Source organism: Elaeis guineensis, chromosome 2 (genome assembly GCF_000442705.2).
Source record: "Elaeis guineensis isolate ETL-2024a chromosome 2, EG11, whole genome shotgun sequence".
Classification (NCBI taxonomy): Eukaryota; Viridiplantae; Streptophyta; class Magnoliopsida; order Arecales; family Arecaceae; genus Elaeis; species Elaeis guineensis.
The window spans coordinates 94910706-94933162 of NC_025994.2; the positions used below are offsets into that span (position 1 = coordinate 94910706).

The 22457-nt window shown below is 38.1% G+C and overlaps 2 protein-coding genes across 2 annotated transcripts in view; both read left to right on the top strand.

Moving 5' to 3' along the window:
• Positions 1–648: 648 nt before the first annotated feature.
• Positions 649–2192, top strand: LOC105051242 (ATP synthase gamma chain 1, chloroplastic). Its single transcript, XM_010931590.4, has one exon. It carries the CDS (start codon positions 837–839, stop codon positions 1962–1964), a length of 1128 nt encoding a protein of 375 aa, XP_010929892.1. The 5' UTR covers positions 649–836; the 3' UTR covers positions 1965–2192.
• Positions 2193–6842: 4650 nt separating this feature from the next.
• LOC105051238 (putative aconitate hydratase, cytoplasmic) overlaps positions 6843–22457 on the top strand; it is a 15986-nt gene continuing 371 nt past the window's right edge. Inside the window, exons 1-19 of the mRNA XM_010931576.4 lie at positions 6843–7395; positions 7994–8098; positions 8804–8964; positions 9046–9138; positions 9439–9624; positions 9789–9950; positions 12183–12327; positions 12412–12554; positions 12976–13032; positions 13110–13189; positions 13288–13363; positions 13864–14049; positions 14170–14237; positions 14364–14482; positions 14614–14735; positions 16260–16358; positions 16914–17393; positions 18234–18332; positions 18435–18677. Of these exons, the coding sequence (XP_010929878.1) occupies positions 7065–7395; positions 7994–8098; positions 8804–8964; positions 9046–9138; positions 9439–9624; positions 9789–9950; positions 12183–12327; positions 12412–12554; positions 12976–13032; positions 13110–13189; positions 13288–13363; positions 13864–14049; positions 14170–14237; positions 14364–14482; positions 14614–14735; positions 16260–16358; positions 16914–17393; positions 18234–18332; positions 18435–18677 (2955 nt within the window). The 5' untranslated portion in view covers positions 6843–7064. The remainder of the gene's footprint in view (positions 7396–7993; positions 8099–8803; positions 8965–9045; positions 9139–9438; positions 9625–9788; positions 9951–12182; positions 12328–12411; positions 12555–12975; positions 13033–13109; positions 13190–13287; positions 13364–13863; positions 14050–14169; positions 14238–14363; positions 14483–14613; positions 14736–16259; positions 16359–16913; positions 17394–18233; positions 18333–18434; positions 18678–22457) is intronic.

Genomic DNA, 22457 nt, shown 5'->3' on the forward strand with positions numbered 1-22457 from the left:
ATCGGTATCTCACAAGGCCGGCATTTATCACTATATTAATATATTTTCACTTTATCCTAAACTCTAAGATATTGTTGGTAATGGTGGTTGATGAGCACATTGCCAGTTTTGCTATTAGGAGAGTTAGAAAATATACGAAGAGAAGAAGATTATCGGAGAAATAAAAGAAGAGATAAAATTTTTTTAAAATAATTAAAAATAAAATTAGTAAAAAATAATATTTTTAAAGAGTTGTGTGAAATCAGGATCATCGATCTCCATACTATATATAAATATAATTTTTTATTATAATAATTTTTTTTAAAATATATACCGATATAATAGAATTAATAAATAAAATAAAATATTTTTATATAATAAAATAAATAAATAAAATAAAATATTTTTTTAAAAAAATTACATCACAAGCACAACATGGGATAGCGAGCTAGTTACTGTAGATAACACCAGAGCCGGTTGGGGCGAAAAAAAGGAGCACGCCAGGAAACCAAATATTTCACGACAGCAGCCTCTCCAAACACCACCACCACGCACCAACTTTCCCATCGAGCGTATCCTCTACATCCTCCATTCTCAAAAATCAAAAAAAACCTCCACAGACCTACAGCCTCCCAACGGTCAAAATCCCTTATCCCCAACCCAATCCAAACCCCAACCCACCACTCCTTCCCTCCACCTCTCATTCCCCTCTCCTCCTCCCTTCCTCTCTTCCAGCCACCCGAGCAAAAAACACCGAACAAAAGAGCAAACAACCCCGACCAAGCACACAGAAACCCACACCCCCTCAATACTCAATTTTTCTCAAAGAGAGAGAATTCTCCGAAAGCTCTAAAACCATGTCCTGCTCTAATCTCACCACGTGGGCATCCCCCAAACCGTCCCTTCTCCCCGATTTCGATTCCCTCTCTTCTCGCTCCCTCATCGCCCCCTCCCGCTTCTTCCCGGGGTCCCCTTCGCCCTCCTCTCACCGCCTACCCTCGACCGCCGTGCACTGCGGCCTCCGCGAGCTCCGCGGGCGCATCGACTCCGTGAAGAACACCCAGAAGATCACTGAGGCCATGAAGCTCGTCGCCGCCGCCAAGGTCCGCCGCGCCCAGGAGGCCGTCGTCAGCGGCCGGCCCTTCTCCGAGACCCTCGTCGAGGTCCTCTACAACATCAACGAGCAGCTCCAGAGCGACGACATCGACGTCCCCCTCACCAACGTTCGCCCCGTCAAGAAGATCGGCCTCGTCGTCGTCACCGGCGACCGCGGCCTCTGCGGCGGCTTCAACAACTACATCATCAAGAAGGCCGAGTCCCGCATCGCCGACCTTAAACAGCTCGGCCTGGACTACACCGTCATCAGCGTCGGCAAGAAGGGTAACAGCTACTTCCAGCGCCGCCCCTACATCCCCGTCGACCGCTTCCTCGAGGTCGGCACTCTACCCACCACCAAAGAAGCTCAGGCCATCGCCGACGATGTCTTCTCCCTCTTCGTCAGCGAGGAGGTCGACAAGGTGGAGCTCCTCTATACTAAATTCGTCTCCCTCGTCAAGTCCGACCCCGTTATCCATACCCTCCTTCCCCTCTCCCCAAAGGGCGAAATTTGCGATATCAACGGCGTGTGCGTCGATGCTGCTGAGGACGAGCTCTTCCGGCTCACCACCAAGGAGGGGAAGCTGACGGTGGAGCGCGAGACTGTTCGCACCCCAACACCGGCCTTCTCACCCATCCTTCAATTCGAGCAGGACCCAGTTCAAATACTTGATGCGCTGCTGCCTCTGTACCTCAACAGCCAGATTCTCAGGGCCTTGCAGGAGTCGCTGGCGAGTGAGCTTGCTGCGAGGATGAGCGCGATGAGCAATGCGACCGACAACGCCATCGAGCTGAAGCGGGCCCTGTCGATCACCTACAACAGGGAGCGGCAGGCCAAAATTACTGGGGAGATCCTGGAGATTGTTGCTGGTGCCGACGCCCTCACATAGTTTGGCTTGGCTTCTGGAATTCTTCTTTTGGCTCTCCTTTTGTTTCCGCTGCTAAGTCTTATTTTTGGCGGGCATTTTCTCAAATTCATTCCTCCAAGCCTGTTTTAAAAATGATTATGTATGATGATAGAAGTTGTGAGGACAACTATTGCTCTAATGTCCATGGGAATTGGGAAACCAAATTGTGGATTCTAATGGAGATTGCATCATCCAATTATCATTATCTTATCTCCTATTTCCATTTTGTAATTTATCTATAGCTTCTATACATGGCTACAGTTATATAGGCTCCCTGGATTTGTTGATTATGTTAGTCATCAGGTATATATAAATTACAGGAATGTTCCATGTTTTAACTTAATTGGTGGTGAATTTAGACTGTCTGACATTGTGGAGCCTTACATTTATTTGATGCAGGCTTGTGATTCTGAAGCAGTGTCAGTTCATTCCATTCCTTTATGCTTTTCTTTTATTTTGAACAGGTATTTCTTTGCCCTGCAAACATATATTATAATTTTTAGCATCCAATTACTAATTAGAAACTGAAATGTGGTCTGATATTTTATATCTGAGATTGGTTTTTCATCTTTAGTGGTTCATTCTGGGAGTTCTATTCAGATTGTCATTGACTATAGAGCTTGAATTGATGTTCTATCTATTATAATAATGTTTGCCATACCAGTTGGTACCAGTATGTACCAACTATACTGTACTAATATCGAACTGGTATATGATATGGGGCACGTATCGATACTTGGTATATTGAACTGGCCTTCATATCGGATGTGCCGAGACTATGATAGGGCAGTATTGGTAGGAGGTCCGGTACCGAGATACTGAACCTTATATAGTACAATATAAGAATATATTATTATAATATTTTGAAGGATGTTATACAGTTTATAGTTCAGTTTGATTGCAACTCATGCAATGGGGACATAACAACTTATATACTCCGAATAGGAACCGGAAGAGTTCATGTGGATGAGGAGGGAAATGGTGTATATAGAAAGAAATTATGGACATTGCAATATGTTATAGAAACAATATATTATATAGATTTTGGGAGAAGTTGCAAGGAAACAATCTACTACATGTGGATGACAAGGGAAATGCTGTATATAGAAACAATATATTATATAGATTTTAGGTGAAGTTGCAAGGATGTATGATCAAATTATGGAAGAACACAGGTTCCACACCCATGACTGCACAAGGACAAAAAAGAAGAAGGGGAGACCCGACTTGTTTTTAAGGTGAAACCAGAAGAGCATACTGATAATTTCTATTAAAGTTTCATGGTTTATGATGAGGATTGGGGAGGACAGATTTAGCTCAATTGCACCAGTAGATGTAAATTTACATAATAATAGCTGTCCTTGATTATGGATTGGGCTTCTCTTTCAGTAGTAACAGCCTAAAATAAGAAAGCTGGATTACAGCTCATCTTGGCAGTGGTGATGTTTTCTCATATTACATGATAAAGAAACATGGGAAAGAACCATGAAACAAGTAAACCATACAAGGTTGGAAGGACTTCAGTCAGAGATGTGGAATAAAATGGTGAAATAATATTGCAGGTTGATTAGTTAAAAAGTCTTTTGTTCTTTTCTTAAATAAATTTTATAGGAGCAAATTTTATCCATGTTCCACAGTCATTTTCTAAATTTTTTTGCAATTTAGCTTTGATCCGTTGCTCTTTTATTATTCTAGTGTGCAAAGGAATAGGATATCATAAAATATGTAGGAAAAGTGAAAGAAGGACGTAACTTGTCTGAATATTAAAGGGGTTTGCAAATTGTGCTTATGTTGAAAATCTCAAATCATCTTACATGGCTTATTGCCTACTTATTAGCCAACAGAACGTTGTAGCAATTATCTTCTGCATAGGTTCCCAGATTGGCTGGAGAATTTGCTTGAAATGGATACTATAAAAGAGCTAAAATTTTAGAGTCAATATAGAATGTGCATATAAGATGTGCAAAGTTTTCATCCACACTGTCGGTCAGCATCTGCATGGAGAAAGTAAAAGATGCTGGATTGAATCCTAGTATTTGAAGCAGCAAAGTTTCAAATTTGTTATCTGTGAGGAACCGTCATGGGAGTAAGCATCCAAGGAACCCTCAGGATTGGAGTAACCATTCAACACAAACATGAGGATCTCTCCTCAGTTTAGGTCAAGGGGTTGCTAATTTTGCACCTCCATTTGTGTCTGCAGAACAAAATTTAATGAAGGATTATACAGCCGGATATAATTATACTTTTGTTTGCTTATTCCAAAATAATGAACGGAGAGCTGTAAGGGAAAAATTGGAGCCTGTTCTGCTGTTCTTTTATTCATTATATTTTCATTTTCTGCAACATTCTCATTCTGCTAGCACTTGATATAATATCTATCAAAAAAATTCTTTCCCTTAAGGAGAAGAAAACCTCCCTGAGTATTTTCTATGCTCTACTTTTGTCCAACACCTCCTATATGCCATACTATTATTGTATGTAAATTTTCTAGTGAAATCATGGAGTCCTGTGTATTGGGAAGAAATTTTAGTTTTCCAGCCATACATATGTTTCACAAGTTCACATGATGATATATGGAGCTATCAGCAAGGTACATATGACTACTGGTATCCTTGTATAACCTGAATTATTAGTTAATGTAATGATAATGGATATTCTTAAGTTACCTCATTGTTAATTTTTGGAAGCTTAAACAACAAAATCGATGCAATTCATTGGCTCCATGATAACCTTAAACTAGATGTTACCACTGCATCTAATGAACAGCCACAGGTCCTTGGATCTTTTCATATAAAACTTTTATCCCAGTGAGAGGTACTGTCCGTTTTGACCGCATGCATACCCTTGAGGGAGAGAGGGTCTCCTATCTCATATAAGGAGAGTAGCCCCCCATGATAACCTTAAACTAGATGTTTTCCTTGGATCTTTTCATATAAAACTTTTATCCCAGTGAGAGGTATTGTCCGTTTTGACCGCGTGCATACCTTTGAGGGAGAGAGGGTCTCCTATCTCATATAAGGAGAGTAGCCCCCCAGTTAGAGGGACTTTGTTTTATTGGAGGAGCCACGTACATAGGCTTGCGGCCTTTGGGCGGCCTCACAGTTTTATCCCTTGGGCTTTGGCCCAAAAAATGCCTCTTGAGGGAGAGAGGGTCTCTTATCTTATATAAGACAGAGTACTCCTGACTCACAACCGATGTGGGATTAAACCCCCCACAATACATTGGTATCAGTATTTTTGTTAAATTCTGCTTGTTCCTTAGCCTTGATGGTGCTCTAGATTTTCCTTTAGAAATAACTGTTAACTCGACATTTTTGCGGTCATTAGAAATCCATTTCACCAATTTAGGCAGTTGTCATTATTCTTGCTGATTACCAATGAACCGTATCTGGCTGCAAAATTATTAACTATTGCAACGTTCTATACAAAATAAAATGAAAAATCTTCATCAGCATGCCTTTCTCCTATCTTCACATGACTACTACTACATGCAGCATTTTTTTGGTCTAGAATGAACACAATTAGGATGGAGAAAAATGGAACTCTTTAGGCGGCTGTAAATAATATTTTTAGGCTTGGACGAAAATGTTCCATCAGGATTGCCTAATTCTTGTTATGAATTAGCTGCACCAATCCTATTCAATTAAAGCCCTCCTCTTCCAACATACAGGTCATTAAGATAAGAGCACCCATCTCATGCTATGTTTCTGTCATCAATTGAAAGCCTTTACATACCATGCTCAAATCCAGGCAAGAAGGCACAATATTCAGTTTACACTTACAGGCTAATGAAAACAGACCTCAAGGATCACATTTTATTGAAGAATGATTGCTTGCAGTCTGCAAAGTGAGCACTGTGAATGCCTAATTGATGTCAAGAAAATTGTTTTATCTCAACAAGTCTTCCTTCAGAAACTGGAACAGTTGTCTTGCAAATGCCAGACTACAAAGCATGTTTAGCAGACTAGTTTCTGATTTCATGTGAAACCTAAATATTACCTTTTCTGCTGTATGAATAGCTTATGAAGAAGGAAATATATCAACAAATATCTAGGCACACATCGAGGTTTTTTCCTTGACGCATTAGGTAGTGAAGCTTTTTCCAGAATTGCTATAAACTCATATGTGGTATTGGTACCATGTGCAACCTATACTATTGGTAAGTAGATGGTGCAGGCAAGGACTCATATTCTGCAGCCATCTGTCATGCTCCGTGCCAATTGAATATGCATCCTCTTGCAAATAATTCATGTTCGAGCATGCTCTTGTAAGGTAAATAACAAATTATGTGCGTGACGCCATCTATATCATAAAGATGTTTAGAAAATTTTCCATCTCTCTAGAAAGTGAACAGACAATCTTATCCATTAACAAGGCTGCTCCTGGATTACATATCTATATATATATATATATATATATAGTCACATGCCCATGAAGCAACAGCAAAGATGTTTGTAGCTCCTAGCTCTTCCAAAACCAAAGATCAAGCAGTTCTTCATCTCCACCAAAGTCTAAAACCACCCGTAAATCAGACTTCAGCTGCATTTCGATCGCACCGAACAAAATTTAATTGCGGACTCACGGCCATGGAGAACGAGTCAGAAGCATCCCGTGCTCGACTCGGCTGTCTTTTCCGAGCACCGTTCACGGTATAATTCCATTAAAACCAATACACATGCTCCACATACACGCACGAAAAAAGCAGCGGGCCCCACCGCGTCACTGCTCTCGCGTGTTCCCCGTTCGTCATGAACCATCCAATCAGGCATTGTGGAACACGCCAGAATCTTGCCGTGTCTATCTGGTCTCGGCGGGGGAGCGTGTCTGTTGCCGAAACCTCCTCCATATCGGTTATATGTCATCACGCCGCCGGCACAAAACCCTACGCCCATCTCTTACCCCGGCTCCACTCCCTCACTTACTGCCGTCCTCCTCTCGAATTGTCCATTTGTCATCAAGAATGAGACGAGGAGTCCCAGTAACAGAAATCGCGCGGTCCAAGATCACCGCCATCTCGTTCTAGAAAGAAGCGGTCGCGTTCTCACCTTCCTCCTCGTCTTCTTATCTTGATGCCGTTCAAGGATGTATAAAGCCACCTCCCCGTCGTCTGGACTCCTCAGGCTGGCTTCTTCTGGGATTAGGTTTTCCTCCGCCTCCACGTCCTCCTCCAATTCTCCTCTTGTCTCCAGGGCTTTAGCTTCTTCTTCTCGCCTCTCGGGGACTTCTTCGTCGTCTTTGCTTGGCTCGAGGTCCATCGGATTCTCGAGATCCTGCTCTTCTTTACCCCGGCCGCTTGTTAGATCGTTCGGCACTTGGAGGCACGGGAATTGGAGGTCGCCGGTGAGTCTCAGGGCCCAGATCAGGAGCTCGGCGGTCGTGATCGAACGGTTCCAGAGGAAAATGGCCACCCTGGGTAAAATATTCGATTCTGAATACTTTTTTTTTTTTTTTTTTGATGAAAAAACCGATTCTTTGTTGGTTTCCGTCTTTGTTTTCTAAACCTCTGATCTTGTTGGAGGTCACTATCTTGGCTGTTCTGGAATTTTTGGTCTTTCATACTTGTTATTCTAGGGTGATGATGACCGTCTTGAAATATTTGGAGGTGGAAAATCCACATTTTGGGATGATTAGTTTTGATTTCTGGATTTCTATGTGGGAATCCGTCTTTTTTTAGAATTATTTTTCAAGATTCTAGCAGAAAAATAGTGCTTTTATTTTATTTTTGATAAGAAACAGTATAACGGCCTAGAGGTTTTAATTGATTCCTTTGAGGAGTTCCGAAATTTTAATTCACATCAAAAAGTTCATAATTTATCGTACAGAATATATCATGATTCAAGGACTCCTAGAATTGACTCTTGAATACATCATTTCTGTCTAAGTCTGGGCGTTTTTGGTTTGGATGGTAAGGTATCTGTATTCCTTTTAAGTTCTTGAGTTACTTTAAATTGTATGGATTATGTATGATGACTGCTTTATGCTTTGCTGTTTGGTTGCATGTGTGTATTCAGCTACCGAGAATCCATTCAAGAACATACTGACCAGCCTTCCGAAGCCTAGAGGTGGTGAATTTGGGAAATTCTACAGCTTACCTGCACTCAATGATCCAAGAATCGGTAATGCATGTGCTAAGATCTCTCTTGGAGCTGCTTTTGTCATTAAAATAAACCCTCCTGGATCAGTTATTCTGCTACAGGGAAACATGTCAGGAACATTGGTTTGATTACCAAGTTGCCTGACCCAATGTAGGTTCAATGAACTTTGATCTAGTGATTTTTTGACAGTTCCACATCCAATATGGCATATGAATGCAAGAACTGAGACCATGAGTGGTTCTGTTATTTTTCTTTATTTTTTCCCTGGAACTTTTATTTGATATGGTTCAATGATGTTGTAGAGCTAAGATTTTCTTGGACGTTACATGTGCGTGCGTGCTCCTCTCTTTCTTTGCATTCATATTTTCTGGAATTTTCTTTTTATTTGTTTGCAAATGAATGGATGGAAAAATTCTTGTGGAAGCCGATGGGATGCTATATGTTACTGAGAGTGCTTAGTGCATCAATGGAGATTTGAAGCTTATGCTATATGTTACTGAGAGTGCTTAGTGCATCAATGGAGATTTGAAGCTTATGCTATATGTTACTGAGAGTGCTTAGTGCTTCAATGGAGATTTGAAGCTTATGTAGTTCATGAAACTTGTTTCTTTTATTATGAAAAGAAAACAAAGAAAAAAAGGTTCTGCTATGGGAACTTTCTTTTCCCAATGTGCAAGTCATTTTTGAAGAGAAGTGCACTGACCATTTTCCTTTTTATGCATTTAGATAAGCTGCCATACTCTATCCGGATTCTTCTTGAATCAGCAATCCGTAATTGCGATAACTTCCAGGTCACCAACAATGATGTTGAAAAAATTATTGATTGGGAGAATACATCCCCAAAACAAGTTGAGATACCATTCAAGCCTGCTCGTGTTCTTTTGCAGGTAGATCCATGAGGCTTATCTACATTATGCTGCTCCTAAAGGGCTTTATTTTTCTTGCTACTAATCAATTCTTTTGTGCAGGATTTTACTGGTGTTCCAGCTGTTGTTGACCTTGCTTGCATGCGTGATGCTATGAACAAGCTGGGAAGTGATTCTAATAAGATCAATCCATTGGTGTGTTCTGGTTTCTGTGCCTCCCCAACCACCACCCCCCCCCCCCAAAACCCACACACACACACACACAAAAACCAAAAACCAAAAAATGCAGCCTCCCTTATGCCCCTTGTTTTGTCTCAATTCTATTTAATAGTTTAACTAATTCTGTTTTTTTTAGAAGAGACAAATACTTATGAGCAAGGCATCCATAAATTCTGTTAACTTTTAGATCACATTAGTAGCACCAGTATGTGAATCATCCTTTCATGCTGGATGTGAGCCATTAATTTTTCTAGCTCCTTGTTCTCCTCCATACAGGTTCCAGTAGATCTTGTTATCGATCACTCAGTACAGGTAGATGTGGCAAGGTCTGAGAATGCTGTTCAGGCAAACATGGAACTTGAATTCCAAAGGAATAAAGAGAGATTCAGCTTTCTTAAATGGGGATCTACTGCTTTTCACAACATGCTCGTTGTTCCTCCAGGTTCTGGTATTGTACACCAGGTAACAGTTCTAAACTATCTTAAAAGCTGTGGTGCTTTCCTCCTGTATCAAGTTTGTTTCATATTAATCTTAAACTGATATGCTAAGCATCATGAATCATGATGATATATATATATATTTGGTATTAGTTTTATCTGAAGGTGTAGTGAAAAAAAAAAATTCAGGTTAATCTGGAATACCTTGGCCGAGTTGTCTTCAACACTGATGGCATTCTGTACCCAGATAGTGTGGTTGGAACTGATTCACACACAACTATGATTGATGGATTAGGAGTTGCTGGCTGGGGAGTTGGAGGAATTGAAGCTGAGGCTACAATGCTTGGTCAGGTAAAGTATCATAGAATAGGTCCCTTTTTTCCTCTTTAAAGGACTGATTGGTTAACTTGTATGTGTCTGGATGAAAGCTATTATGTGGATTTAAAGTGTACTGATTGCTAGAGTAGCTTTCCTTCTAATCTGTTATGGTTAACAATTTAGAAGACAAATGCTCCTTTTGCATGTTCTCCACTTAAACCACACATGGATGATATTCAGTCACTACATATTTCAAGGCCTAGATTTGTTCCTACAATTTCAAACTCTGTTGCCATACGTTGCTATGCATACTACTAGTTATGTAGCTGATGTATGTTTTAAATTTTAATTTTAAAAATTCATTCTATAAGAAAATCGATTTAATTACCCGGAAGCTCCACAGTTTTTTATGATCATTTTTTTTTGCCCCTCATGGTCATTTATGCTTATATCTTTTTTTAGATATGATTTTGGTGCTAACAGACCGATATGTGTGTAATTGTTAGTGCCAGTCTATACATTATTAGGCAGTGCTTGATATATTTATTCTCTAACCTTAAGTGCTATTTGATTGCTGAGAAACTGAGACTAAATAAAGTTTTCTGGAGAATTAAAAAGAAAAATCAGGGAGAGGCAGTAAGAAGAAAATAAACTCTACATTTTTCTAGGAGGCCTAAAATATTTCTTATTCGGAAAACGGCGATTTTGGAGAACATAACATATAGTTTACTGGTTCAATCTTACCGTATCTTAAAATTTTTCTTCACAACTTTCTCTATGATCTTCTTAGTTGATCCAAACTACTAAATGCTTGAACCCATTCTTCTTGCCATTCAAGCAGTCGTGGAAGTTGATAGTCTTCCAATGTTGTTTCCTTTTTTGGTTTTTCCTTTTCTGCCACAGGTTCTTATCAGTTCTTACTCTGCCTTTGTTTGAGCAAGGAAGGATATGATGAATAAAAGAGGGGAGATGTATATTTATGGGTCGCCACCACAGCTTTCATATGATCACTAGAATCAGGTTCCATTGACTCCAGTTTTATACTGTTTCAGGCTTTTAGCCTGTGCTTAGCTTCTTAATGTTACTATTATGTCAATTGAATCTTTTTAGAACAGGCGCCTTCATTCTTCAGCAGTGATTGGTGAATTGTTGGGAAATTTGGCTAACTGCTTTGAGTTCTTCTCTTCTGCTAATCTTCTTCAGTACATTAGAAGGCAACCAATTGATCAATTAAAGTTACAATTTGATTGTTAACTCCATTTCTAGCTTAATCTCAGACAAACCATTCTTAGCTTAGTCTCGGACTAACTTCAATATGATATAGATTCTCCCATAAGGAGTTCTTTTACTACACATACTAAGAAGACCATTTCTGAAAACAACAGCAGCGGAAAAAGCAGCAAATCACGGAAACTCCCCACCTGACCCACAAAAGGGGGTGGGTGAGTGGGCTGAGTTGACAAGTTACAGATCGAATGACTTCTTTAGGTCAACGTCTTTGACTAATTGTCAGTGGGAAACCAAGAATTATTTTGACAAGTTGGATATGTTAGGTTTCTCTGGCTGGGATTTTATTTGGGCTGCTCTCCTTTGACAAAGTTTACCCAAGTGATTTCCTGGGAGACCTTGTTTGTCTTTCATTAATCTTTTTTTTAATAAATAAGTCAGGGCCTTTTTTGCATGGAATGGAAAGTGAGGCTTTAATATACCTCCATCAAAGTTTACATCCTATCTTTTTGAATAAGGTCTCTGGTGCTACCTCCCTCCTCTGATCAAATGGGAGAGAGCTTCTGTTCACTATTTACAAGTCAGTGAACATACCGTTCGCAATTTACATGCAAAGTATCTGAGGAATCCTTTTTCTTTTTGTTTTTGTTCTTTTTTTTTTGACAAAGAACTTCTTTATACATTAAGAATGCAACTGTTCTGCAAATTAATTAGGTTTTTTGCGTTCAGATGGATTTCATTTGGCACTATATTTTGCCATTAAATATATGCAATAGTTAGCATTTTTCTTCAAGAACAATATTATTATTTTTTTACATTGTGCTGAAAACATTAAATCTTCACATTAGAAGAAAATTTATCATATTAACTGATTAAATGATATTTTAAAATAACCTTTCCATATAGATAATTTGCTTGTTTGCTTGTTTCATTATTTACTCCATGCTGTGCTTCTTCACTGGAATAATTAAACAAGATTTAATTCTATGTTTGTAATTTGTTGTAATTGGCTAATGCTTTATTTATCTTATTTGGCAGCCCATGAGCATGGTTTTACCCGGTGTTGTGGGGTTCAAGTTGTCTGGGAAATTACGCAATGGTGTCACAGCAACTGACCTAGTATTGACTGTAACACAAATGCTGAGAAAGCATGGTGTTGTCGGCAAGTTTGTTGAGTTCTATGGTAGATATCATTTCTTACTCATTTATTTAGTAGCACTAATTTAGCATCATCCTTCTCTGAAAACTAGAACCTCATTATATATAGGTGAGGGTATGGGTGAGTTATCATTGGCTGACAGGGCAACAATCGCTAATATGTCACCTGAGTATGGAGCAACCATGGGTTTCTTTCCTGTAGATCATGTCACTCTGCAATATCTCAAGCTGACAGGAAGAAGTGATGAAACTGTGAGTATTTCAAAGTTCTTGGTGGAATCTGACGTATTTCTTCTGATGTACTGCACTATCAATTTTTCACTCAAAGCCTGCGATAAAGAGGAATTGCTTGTCTATCCATTTTCACAATTTTTTTGGAAAATGTTATGGGTGAAAAAAAGAAACAAAGAAGTTCAGAGAAATTCCTGCATGTTTTATGGTCTATTACATACTTGATAATCTAGTTGCAGAGGAATTCCTGTTTGTTTTATGGTCTATGACATCCTTGATAATCCAGTTTTCTTATTGTGTGCATCAAAGAAGTTGGATATCTTTTGGTGGGAATTTTCCAACATTCTGTAGGAAGCTTATTAATTAACCAGATTTCTGAATATACAACCATGTGAGGCTGGTTTACTAAATAGAAACCTTTTCTTTTAATTAATGTATATAGGTAGCAATGATTGAGTCCTATCTGCGAGCTAACAACATGTTTGTTGATTATAGTGAGGTAAGCCTTTTTATTTAACGAAATTATACTTAATAAGTTTTAAGAGTTGCATGACTGACATGTCTTTTGTAAGTCAGCCTCAAGTAGAAAGAGTTTATTCATCTTATCTAGAGTTGGACCTCACGGATGTTGAGCCCTGTGTTTCTGGTCCAAAGAGGTAACCTGCGTGCATAGTATTTCCTGCTGTCAATAGTTCATCTATAGTTTTGTTCCTGATTTGTCATCTGAAGTTTCTTCTACTAATATCTATGACAGACCGCATGACCGAGTTCCTCTGAAAGAAATGAAGGCAGACTGGCATTCTTGTCTTGACAATAAAGTTGGATTCAAGGTGATGAGTGTGTAACTGCATTGTAGATTGCTTTCTTCAGACTGCAGCTAGGGTTCCTTTTTGTACCAGAATCTATAGTCCTGTACAAATTGAGTATACCAATGACAATTTTATGCAGGAAGTCTTGTACATATAGATTAATGCATTATGTTGCTTGACCACTACTTTATGTGGTCTTTATTACACATCTGATGCTTATAACTTTGCCAGGTTTTATGCTATCAGCTTATTTTAGCATATAATCCTAAATTCCTAATTGTTGCACCACATGTAATGATACTCTGTACTTTCTTTTTTATCAATTTTGTAGATATAAACATGAAACTTAGATTGGATTTTATGCCTCATCATAATTTTAACATGGTACATATTGAAGTCGGATTGTTGACTCATTGGTAATACTAAGGAACTTGGATACATGTTTACTTGATTTTAGTTCACTTGTAATCCATGTGGTTTACATACTGTAGCCACTGAGTACTTTGATTTTGTTATGTCAGGGCTTTGCTGTGCCAAAAGATTCACAGGACAAAGTTGTGAAGTTCTCTTTCCATGGACAACCTGCAGAGCTCAGACATGGTAGTGTTGTTATAGCAGCTATTACGAGCTGCACAAACACCTCCAATCCCAGTGTCATGCTAGGTGCTGGTCTTGTTGCAAAGAAAGCTTGTGAATTGGGTCTTGAGGTTTGTCCTTATACCCAAATATATCATGACCCTGGGCAAACCTGTTTTCCTTTGGTTTTGAGCTTTGCCTTCTTACTTTTTTGGTGTATTATTGGCAAACTAAACATAGTTAGTTAACAGGTTAAACCATGGATAAAAACAAGTCTTGCCCCAGGATCTGGAGTTGTTACCAAGTATTTGCTCAAGAGGTATATGGATCTGTGTAATGTAAAAAGCAACTCTTAAAATGCCATTTTCTATCATATTACTCTTGTTATTCCATTAATACTTCTGTTATTGAAGAGAATCTGAAATGCAGTTATTGATTTTCCTAGTGGACTGGAAAACTATTTGAATCAACAAGGTTTCCATTTAGTTGGATACGGCTGCACTACTTGTATAGGAAACTCTGGAGATCTTGATGAGTCTGTTGCTGCTGCTATCTCTGAAAATGGTAGCACTATATTTTGCCATTACTTTCATTATTACTTTTGTTGCTATTTTTTTCTTTTTCTCTGCATGAATACAGTATGTTGTATATATTTTATTTGAGTCTTATATTGATTTTTTGTAACATTGTCGCAGATATTGTTGCTGCTGCTGTGCTTTCTGGAAATCGGAACTTTGAGGGCCGAGTGCATCCCCTAACTCGAGCTAATTATCTTGCTTCACCTCCACTTGTTGTGGCATATGCTCTTGCAGGCACAGTAAGTAAATATTGGTGTTTGTGTTTGTCATCAACAATGCTGAGAAAAGCAGTTGGCTCAAAAGTGTTAGGATGTATTAAAAAAGATTCAGAAATATAAAAGTAATGCAAGAAAGTGGTCAAGAAAGTGTTTGGATATGCATCTAGGAAACTTAAAATTTTTTGTTCTTGGCTACTTAACATAAAGAAAGTGTTTGGATTAGCCTTCCTTCCTTCCATAATGTACATATCCAAGTGCTAACATTAGATGTTTAGTGCTATCATTTCATACCAAAATGATGATGCTGTTTTTGTTTTCGGAATTTCAATAATGGTTGCTTGTTAAATGTGTGTGTTTCAAGGTTTTTTTGTCAATCGATAAAGCGTTTGGGATTTCGAAAATGGTAGCAGCTATAATTATGAAACATAGACTTGTTCATTTCTTGCTTCATGCTACAACTGCAGGGTGTTAACATCAAGAATAATGAATGATTATCATACCATGGCTGGCAGGATGTCATCATGTAAACAATGCCAACAAAATAAGGTTTTGTTGTCAAATACTCATATTCAAGTCAAACTTCAAATTTAGCGCAGGGTCATAGGATTGTACAACACTCTGTAAAGTTTTTAAGACTGTTAAACAAACTACAAGAACAACAAAAGCCAACTTCTGATTTCATTATGGTGAGATTTTTTTTAACGGCCATATTGGACTTGCTATTCAAAGAGTCTAACTATATATTCATCTGGGGAAAAAAAAAGCAATTTTATCACCAAAAAAAATGCAATTTGATATTATAAGGAGTATCTGAAATTCTGAGTTGTTCAACATGCATCAGATGTGGGTACATGTGACCATTGCTTATCCTAGCTGGACAAAGAGATCAAAATCAAATAATCTGCTTTTATGCATAAATTTATAATTCTGACTCCTTTGGAGAAAGAAAACTCATAGCTGCAAAATACAAATTTAGCAACTGAAAATTAAGTTTTCAGTGGATTGTGCAGCGTATGCCTAAATTTTAATCGACGAATACTGCTTTTGCTGTCTTGGCTAGTTTGCAGTAAATGATGCACATATATTTAAAGAACATCTATTACTATATGTTTATGTAATAGTATATTTATTGTTTCTCCTATATTTTACGACTGCTGGTTTCAGTTTCATGCATTTACTTGAGATGCTCACTTGCATTAATTTAGGATGTTTGAGATACATAAAAGTGGCCAGTCAAATAAATGCAGAAAGTCACCATGCTATGTGGGCTTATCTTGTGCTGGTTCATGCTTACTGTTTCCAGTTCTTTTTCTTATTGTTCCTGGATGCTGATCATAATACTTCGAATTGCAAAACTTGTGGCAGTACACCTATAATTTTGCAATAGATTGGATCCTATTCATGAAAACGACATTTATAAAGAAATATATTCTTTGACAGGGTTACATTATGTGTTATCAATCATATTTTTTTAAATTGAACTGAATGTCTTGACAGTGAAGCTAATGATTAAATAAATAGGATGTTCTACATGTATGAATGTAGGTTGACATTGATTTCGAGAAGGAGCCAATCGGAACGGGAAAGGATGGGAAGAGTGTGTATTTCAAGGACATATGGCCATCCACTGAAGAAATTGCAGAGGTAATACAGCAGATATTTGAAGATTTTGGTTAGCTTGGAACTGTCTCATCTGTTCTGTATTCTTTTCTAAATGGGATACTACAGACTTTTTATGTGTTGAAAACTCTCAAAAGAATTATATTCTCTCTCTCTCTCTCTCTGTGTGTGTGTGTGTGTCTCTTTCTTACCCTTTCTTCCTTTGGGCATGGACCGTGTCAACCTTTACATCTGCCTTCTCTTTTGGTGGGTAATATGAGAGGCCATTGGTGATTGGAACCTTAATGGCTGGATGCAAAGAAGGCCTATATGGCCATACAGCCCATATTTCATCCATACTGCAAGTTTCACTGCCTGCAGCAATTTTTGTTGTGTACTACAGCTGAAAATCAAAAACTTGGATGCACATCCTGGTGATTCAAACCTTAGAATCATTGTTGTCTTCAGTGCTACTGCACTCTTCATATATGCTTTTCTTTTCGTCTAATATACACTTGTAGTTTAGAAAGAACACCACTTTTGTTCATCAACCATTTCCCATGTAACATAATCACTAACCAGAAATGTGTTACCATTTAGGTTGTTCAATCAAGTGTGTTGCCAGACATGTTCAAGAGCACTTATGAGGCAATCACAAAGGGCAATCCAATGTGGAACCAACTATCGGTCCCAGCCACAAATTTATACTCATGGGACCCTAATTCTACCTACATTCATGAGCCCCCGTACTTCAAAAATATGACAATGACTCCACCTGGACCTCATGGGGTGAAAAATGCATACTGCTTGCTGAGCTTTGGTGACAGCATTACAACAGATCACATTTCACCGGCAGGGAGCATCCACAAGGACAGCCCAGCTGCAAAATATCTCCTTGAGCATGGTGTGGACCGCAAAGACTTCAATTCATATGGCAGTCGTCGTGGGAATGATGAAGTAATGGCAAGGGGAACATTTGCTAACATTCGCCTTGTAAATAAACTCTTGAAGGGAGAAGTGGGCCCGAAGACAATTCACATTCCAACAGGGGAGAAACTTTATGTGTTTGATGCGGCAATGGTAAGCTTTTGGTCCTAACAACTGAGCTTTTCTATTGAAGCATGTTCTGCTCATAAAATTTTTGTAGTTATAGATGATCAGATTGGATATCCTGTGGTTTTTGATATGACCTGGACCATTGCCCATATCATTTCTAACACCAGTAGAATAACGGAGGGTTCTAGCTGTAAACAACTGCATGGTCACAAGTTTTCTGAATTGGTTCCACAAATGTAGATGCTTTGTTGTCAGATGTCGAACTGTCTGTAAAATTGACTGAAATTTACTATTGGCTGTATTGCAACAGCCAATGTGATGATTGGTTCTAGACCATTTTCCTTATTACTTTGATCTTTTATGGTTTATCTGTCACTCTCTTGGTTTTGGGATGTCAAGGCATAATTTCATGTTTGGTATTCACTTCCATCAAGCCAAGCATGCAGAAGTGGCAACTTCTGCTGGGGCTTCAACTATGTTTGGCGAGGAAATATTTGTAAAGCATGTAAACTTCCTGCCTTTGCTGAAAATTTTTGCTTTACTAATCTAATATTTGGTTATAGTGCACTAATAATGATGTAAATGAAGTTGTTAATGAGAGAATATTTCAATAATGTACATATCTGGAAATGATGTGTGATATAGTGTCGAGCTATAAAAAGTATGTCATTTTCCTACGTATGTCATTTCCCATGTCCTTGATGGATGATTGTGTTTTGATCCCACAGCCTCATTAATCATCTATCACATTACAGCATCAACCAATTAACATCTGGGTTGGTTGCTAGATTTATATGTGATACTTGCTTCAGAGTGTAAGAACTTGATCTCCCTTTTTTATGTCATGCTGAACATCTTTTCCAGAGATACAAGGCTGATGGACATGACACCATAGTTTTGGCTGGAGCAGAATATGGGAGTGGTAGCTCTCGGGACTGGGCTGCCAAGGGCCCTATGCTGTTGGTTTGTATCTCTTTAAAATTCAGTGCTTTCTTGTATGTTAGCAGGTGGTTCATTCTTATTTCTCTTGATTCTCCTGTAATGTTGTCTTTTTTTCCATATCAGGGTGTGAAAGCTGTGATTGCTAAAAGCTTTGAGAGAATCCACCGTAGCAATTTAGTTGGCATGGGTATTATCCCACTGTGTTTCAAACCTGGTCAGGATGCTGACTCACTAGGCCTGACAGGTCATGAGCTGTACACAATTGACCTTCCAAGCAACATAAATGAAATACGACCAGGACAGGATGTTACTGTTGTCACAGATGCTGGGAAATCTTTCACCTGTACAGTACGTTTTGACACAGAGGTAATTGATCATCCTGTCGCACAGATACTAAATTACATGCTTAAATTGCACAGCCAATTAATTTTGATTTTAGCTGATAATATATTGAACTGCTACAAAATAAACCTTGCACTTCTTCCACAGATTATACACCTTAAATAAACTCCAATAAGTGTCAAAACTGTTAAGAACCCTCAGTCTAAAAGTGTTCTTGTTTAAGAATCACACAATAGGTGTCTGCCTTTTGTAATTATTGAACTGTTATAAAATAAACCTTGCACTTCTCCCACACATTATACACCTTAAATAAGCTCTAATAAGTGTCGAAACTGTTAAAAACCCTCAGTCTAAAAGTGTCCTTGTTTAAGAATCATACAATAGTTGTCACAATATAGAAATTTCTCTGTTTTGATATAATGATCCAAGACTGCTCATTCCATGTTGGATCTATTCAGCTTGATAGAACTAGATGGGATCTTAGTACCTGGAATCTTTTATATTTGGTGCCATACCTGCTTTGGGATTTTTACATTATCTTTTTTCCTGCCATTCTTTTGTAGGCACTTTCTTGTTCCTCCTCTTGTGCTGATTTTTTTTGCTCTCTCTTGAGAGCTCTATTTCCATGCTTCTGCACCAGAATATTCTCCACTATGCACTCTTGATTCAAGTTACAAGGGATTTTTTTCCCCCAAAAATTAATATGAGCCATGATTATGGCCAGCCTGATGAGGTTTGCTTTAGTGGGGTAATGTTTCTCTACCTTTCTCATGTAGGGCCGTGCTTCATTGGATTGGTTTGAATTCTTTCTGGCTAGGGATGAAAGGGGATTGGATAATATCCATCCGAATCTGTTTTCATATCCGAATCTATCCGGATATAGGTAGAAATTTGAGTATTCGACTAATATTCGTGTTGGTATCCACATCCGTCAAAGTAAAAGGGGTATGGATATGGATAGATAGTTATTTGATCTATAACCGAATATCTAATTCTATTTGTAATTTTATTTAATTTTTTATATAGCACTCATGAGCTTTTAAGAGAAACATATAACAACATTGACATACTATTAATTTGATCTATGATCCACTTAGTAATATCTTTGATTCTATGATCATAAAGTTTAGTTATCTGACTTATATCCTCATTTATATATGTATTCCAGTATCAGACTTGTATCCATATCCGTTTAAGACAAATGTGGAGATAAATTTTTGCATCTGACTAATATCCATGTCTGTATTTGTATTTGTCAAATAAAAAAAATATGGATATGGATATACTGGTATTCGATCCAGTTTTTGCCCTATTTCTGGCTATTTTTTAGCCCCGCCTCCCTCCCCTCCCCTCCCCTCCCCTCCCCACTCCTTTCTTTTTTTTTTTCCTTTGATAGAGACAAGTTTTGAAGTTACTAGAAAAAACTGGGTATTTTTAGGTTAAATCCTTGGTGTTCCCAATGTCTTCTGGTTATATGTGCATCACTTGCCCTTTTTTCCTTTTTTTTTTTTTTTTTTTTAAGGAGGATTTCACTCCATTTCTAATTTCCACAACAAATCTTTTAGTAATGAAAAGTGCTGCAAACAAGCGATAGTTGCAACAAAGTATCATAGTTTTTCCTATTAAGCACTTCACTCTCTTTTCTATTTGACAAATATATAACATAACAATTTTTTTTTTCCTTATATAGGGCTGGAATGGGCCTGGGACAGGCCAGAGGTCCCTTGGGTTGGGTTTGGTTATTATGTGTATATAATATGTGTGTGTATATACGTGTGTATGTATACACACATGCATATCTTCTTTATCACTAGCAGCCATCCTGTGATCTTGTTTTTCCTCTCTTTGTGGATGGGAAGAAGGGAAACTGGTGGGGACTTTGCCACCTTGGGCGTCAGAATCCAGATAGTTCATTGTGGTCTAGACCTATTGATTGTAGATTTGGTTTTGATGGTTAGTAGTGTTTTAAAAGCAGTGGGAATATGTGGGCTGTCAAGGAACCACATAATGCATATGCATTATGCAGGCAATATATATGGATGTGTATGTAGGTCCTATTTCTAACTATTTAAAAATAATGTAGTATATCAAGTACAGTGAAAAACAATAATGATGGTGGCAATTTTTTATGGATGGATAATAGCAATAATAACTAATAATTAGTGCTTATTTCTTAGTATCTAACACCCAATAGCAATAGATATAACATATTCAATATTTTAATAGTATTAATATCCAATAACAATTAATATCCATCAGCTTGAAGCTGCTTCACCTGCATGGCCCATATAATGATTGGCCATTCGTGTAGCTGCTAGGTGGCCTTAAATATGCAACCATGTGTAGGGCTACGCAATGCGAAGTTGACTGTCATTTATGGTCTACATGCAGTATGATCACATATATTACTGCATATGCAGCAGTATGCATCATATGTTTAAACACCAGTGGTTTGATCTGTAAGGAGCCAGGCATCTTCACCATTCGATTTGTTGCTGTAATCTATTTTAATTCCATATCCACTGCCCAGCTTGTTGCGTCATCTATCCTCATACCATATAAAATCAAAACCATACTAATGGGAAGCATGCTTTTCATATAAATCAGTGTTGGAGAGGCTACCACATTTCAGTCCTTCCAAAAGGGAGGAAAGGTGGAAAACACAAACGAATTAGTGTAGATTTGTTTCTTAGCCAATTCATCGAGCTTACTGTGTGTTTCTTGCAGATTTTAAGCTGTCTTTTTTATTTCCTTCTACAAGACATCTTCAACTTATATTTCCATTTCCATATACGTATTTTATGGATCAATTTTTCTTCAATGGCAACTGTTAGCTAGCCCCCTTTGCGTGTGTGTGTGTGTTGTGGGGGTGGGGGTGGTGCGGTATGAATTACCTGTCAAAAATCCCTTGTTGATCTTCCCTTCAAAGTGTTGATAACTTAGATATGCTCTTTAAAAGACTGGAATCTGTATGTATACCCTTCCGGTCATGTTACCTTTGATTTCCCAGGTCATGTGTTACCTTGACTTCATCATTTTAATCTTAGTTTAGCTAGGTTAAAAGCTAACTCGCTTTGCCCATTCACTGTTTTCATGCTAGATATAAGTTTTGGACAGTACAGGACAAATATATGTTTGTGCCAAAAGTATGTGAAAAATATTCAAGAAAAGAAACTAAGGGGTATAATGGCAATGTAATATGATAATTTTTTATTAGGGAAAGGGGTTTCCAATGGTACATATTTCCTTTACAATTTATGTAGGAAGCAATCAAGTGCTCTTTTTGAAGAGTATATGGGGGTATAATAACCACGAAAGCTGATAACGTTAGTATTCATGAAGGGGATTCATCAAACAACCTGAGCATGTATGCAGGTTTCCAATTTTTCGAGGGACATATATTCAAGTTTTTGAACTTTTGAAGGAATGTATGTACATTTCACTTTCTATGCTAAATATCAATCATCACTTGTCAAAGGTTGTCGCAAAAATTCATTTTTCTTGTGCCACAGGATTGAATTTTCTTTTCGTGTATTTTGTACCTAGATTTCTAAAGAACTTTTGGACATTTTATATTCAGAAGTTCTATAGTTGTATGTATGAACAAGTGTGCTACATTGTTCAATTAGGTAAAGTTCGAGAACGCTAATTCTGTTATAGCTATGTGTTTTATTTTCTTTGCCAAGAAAAGGTGCAATTTGCATCATTCTGTGCAAAAAAAAGTATTAGCACCACCACTACTAATTGCATGTGATGGTAATTGAAGCACTGTGCTATGCTGTGTGCAAAAAAAAAGAAAGTGCA

Excerpts from the sequence above, each read along its gene's own strand:
- LOC105051242 (XM_010931590.4), top strand. The coding sequence starts at position 837 with ATGTCCTGCTCTAATCTCACCACGTGGGCATCCCCCAAACCGTCCCTT.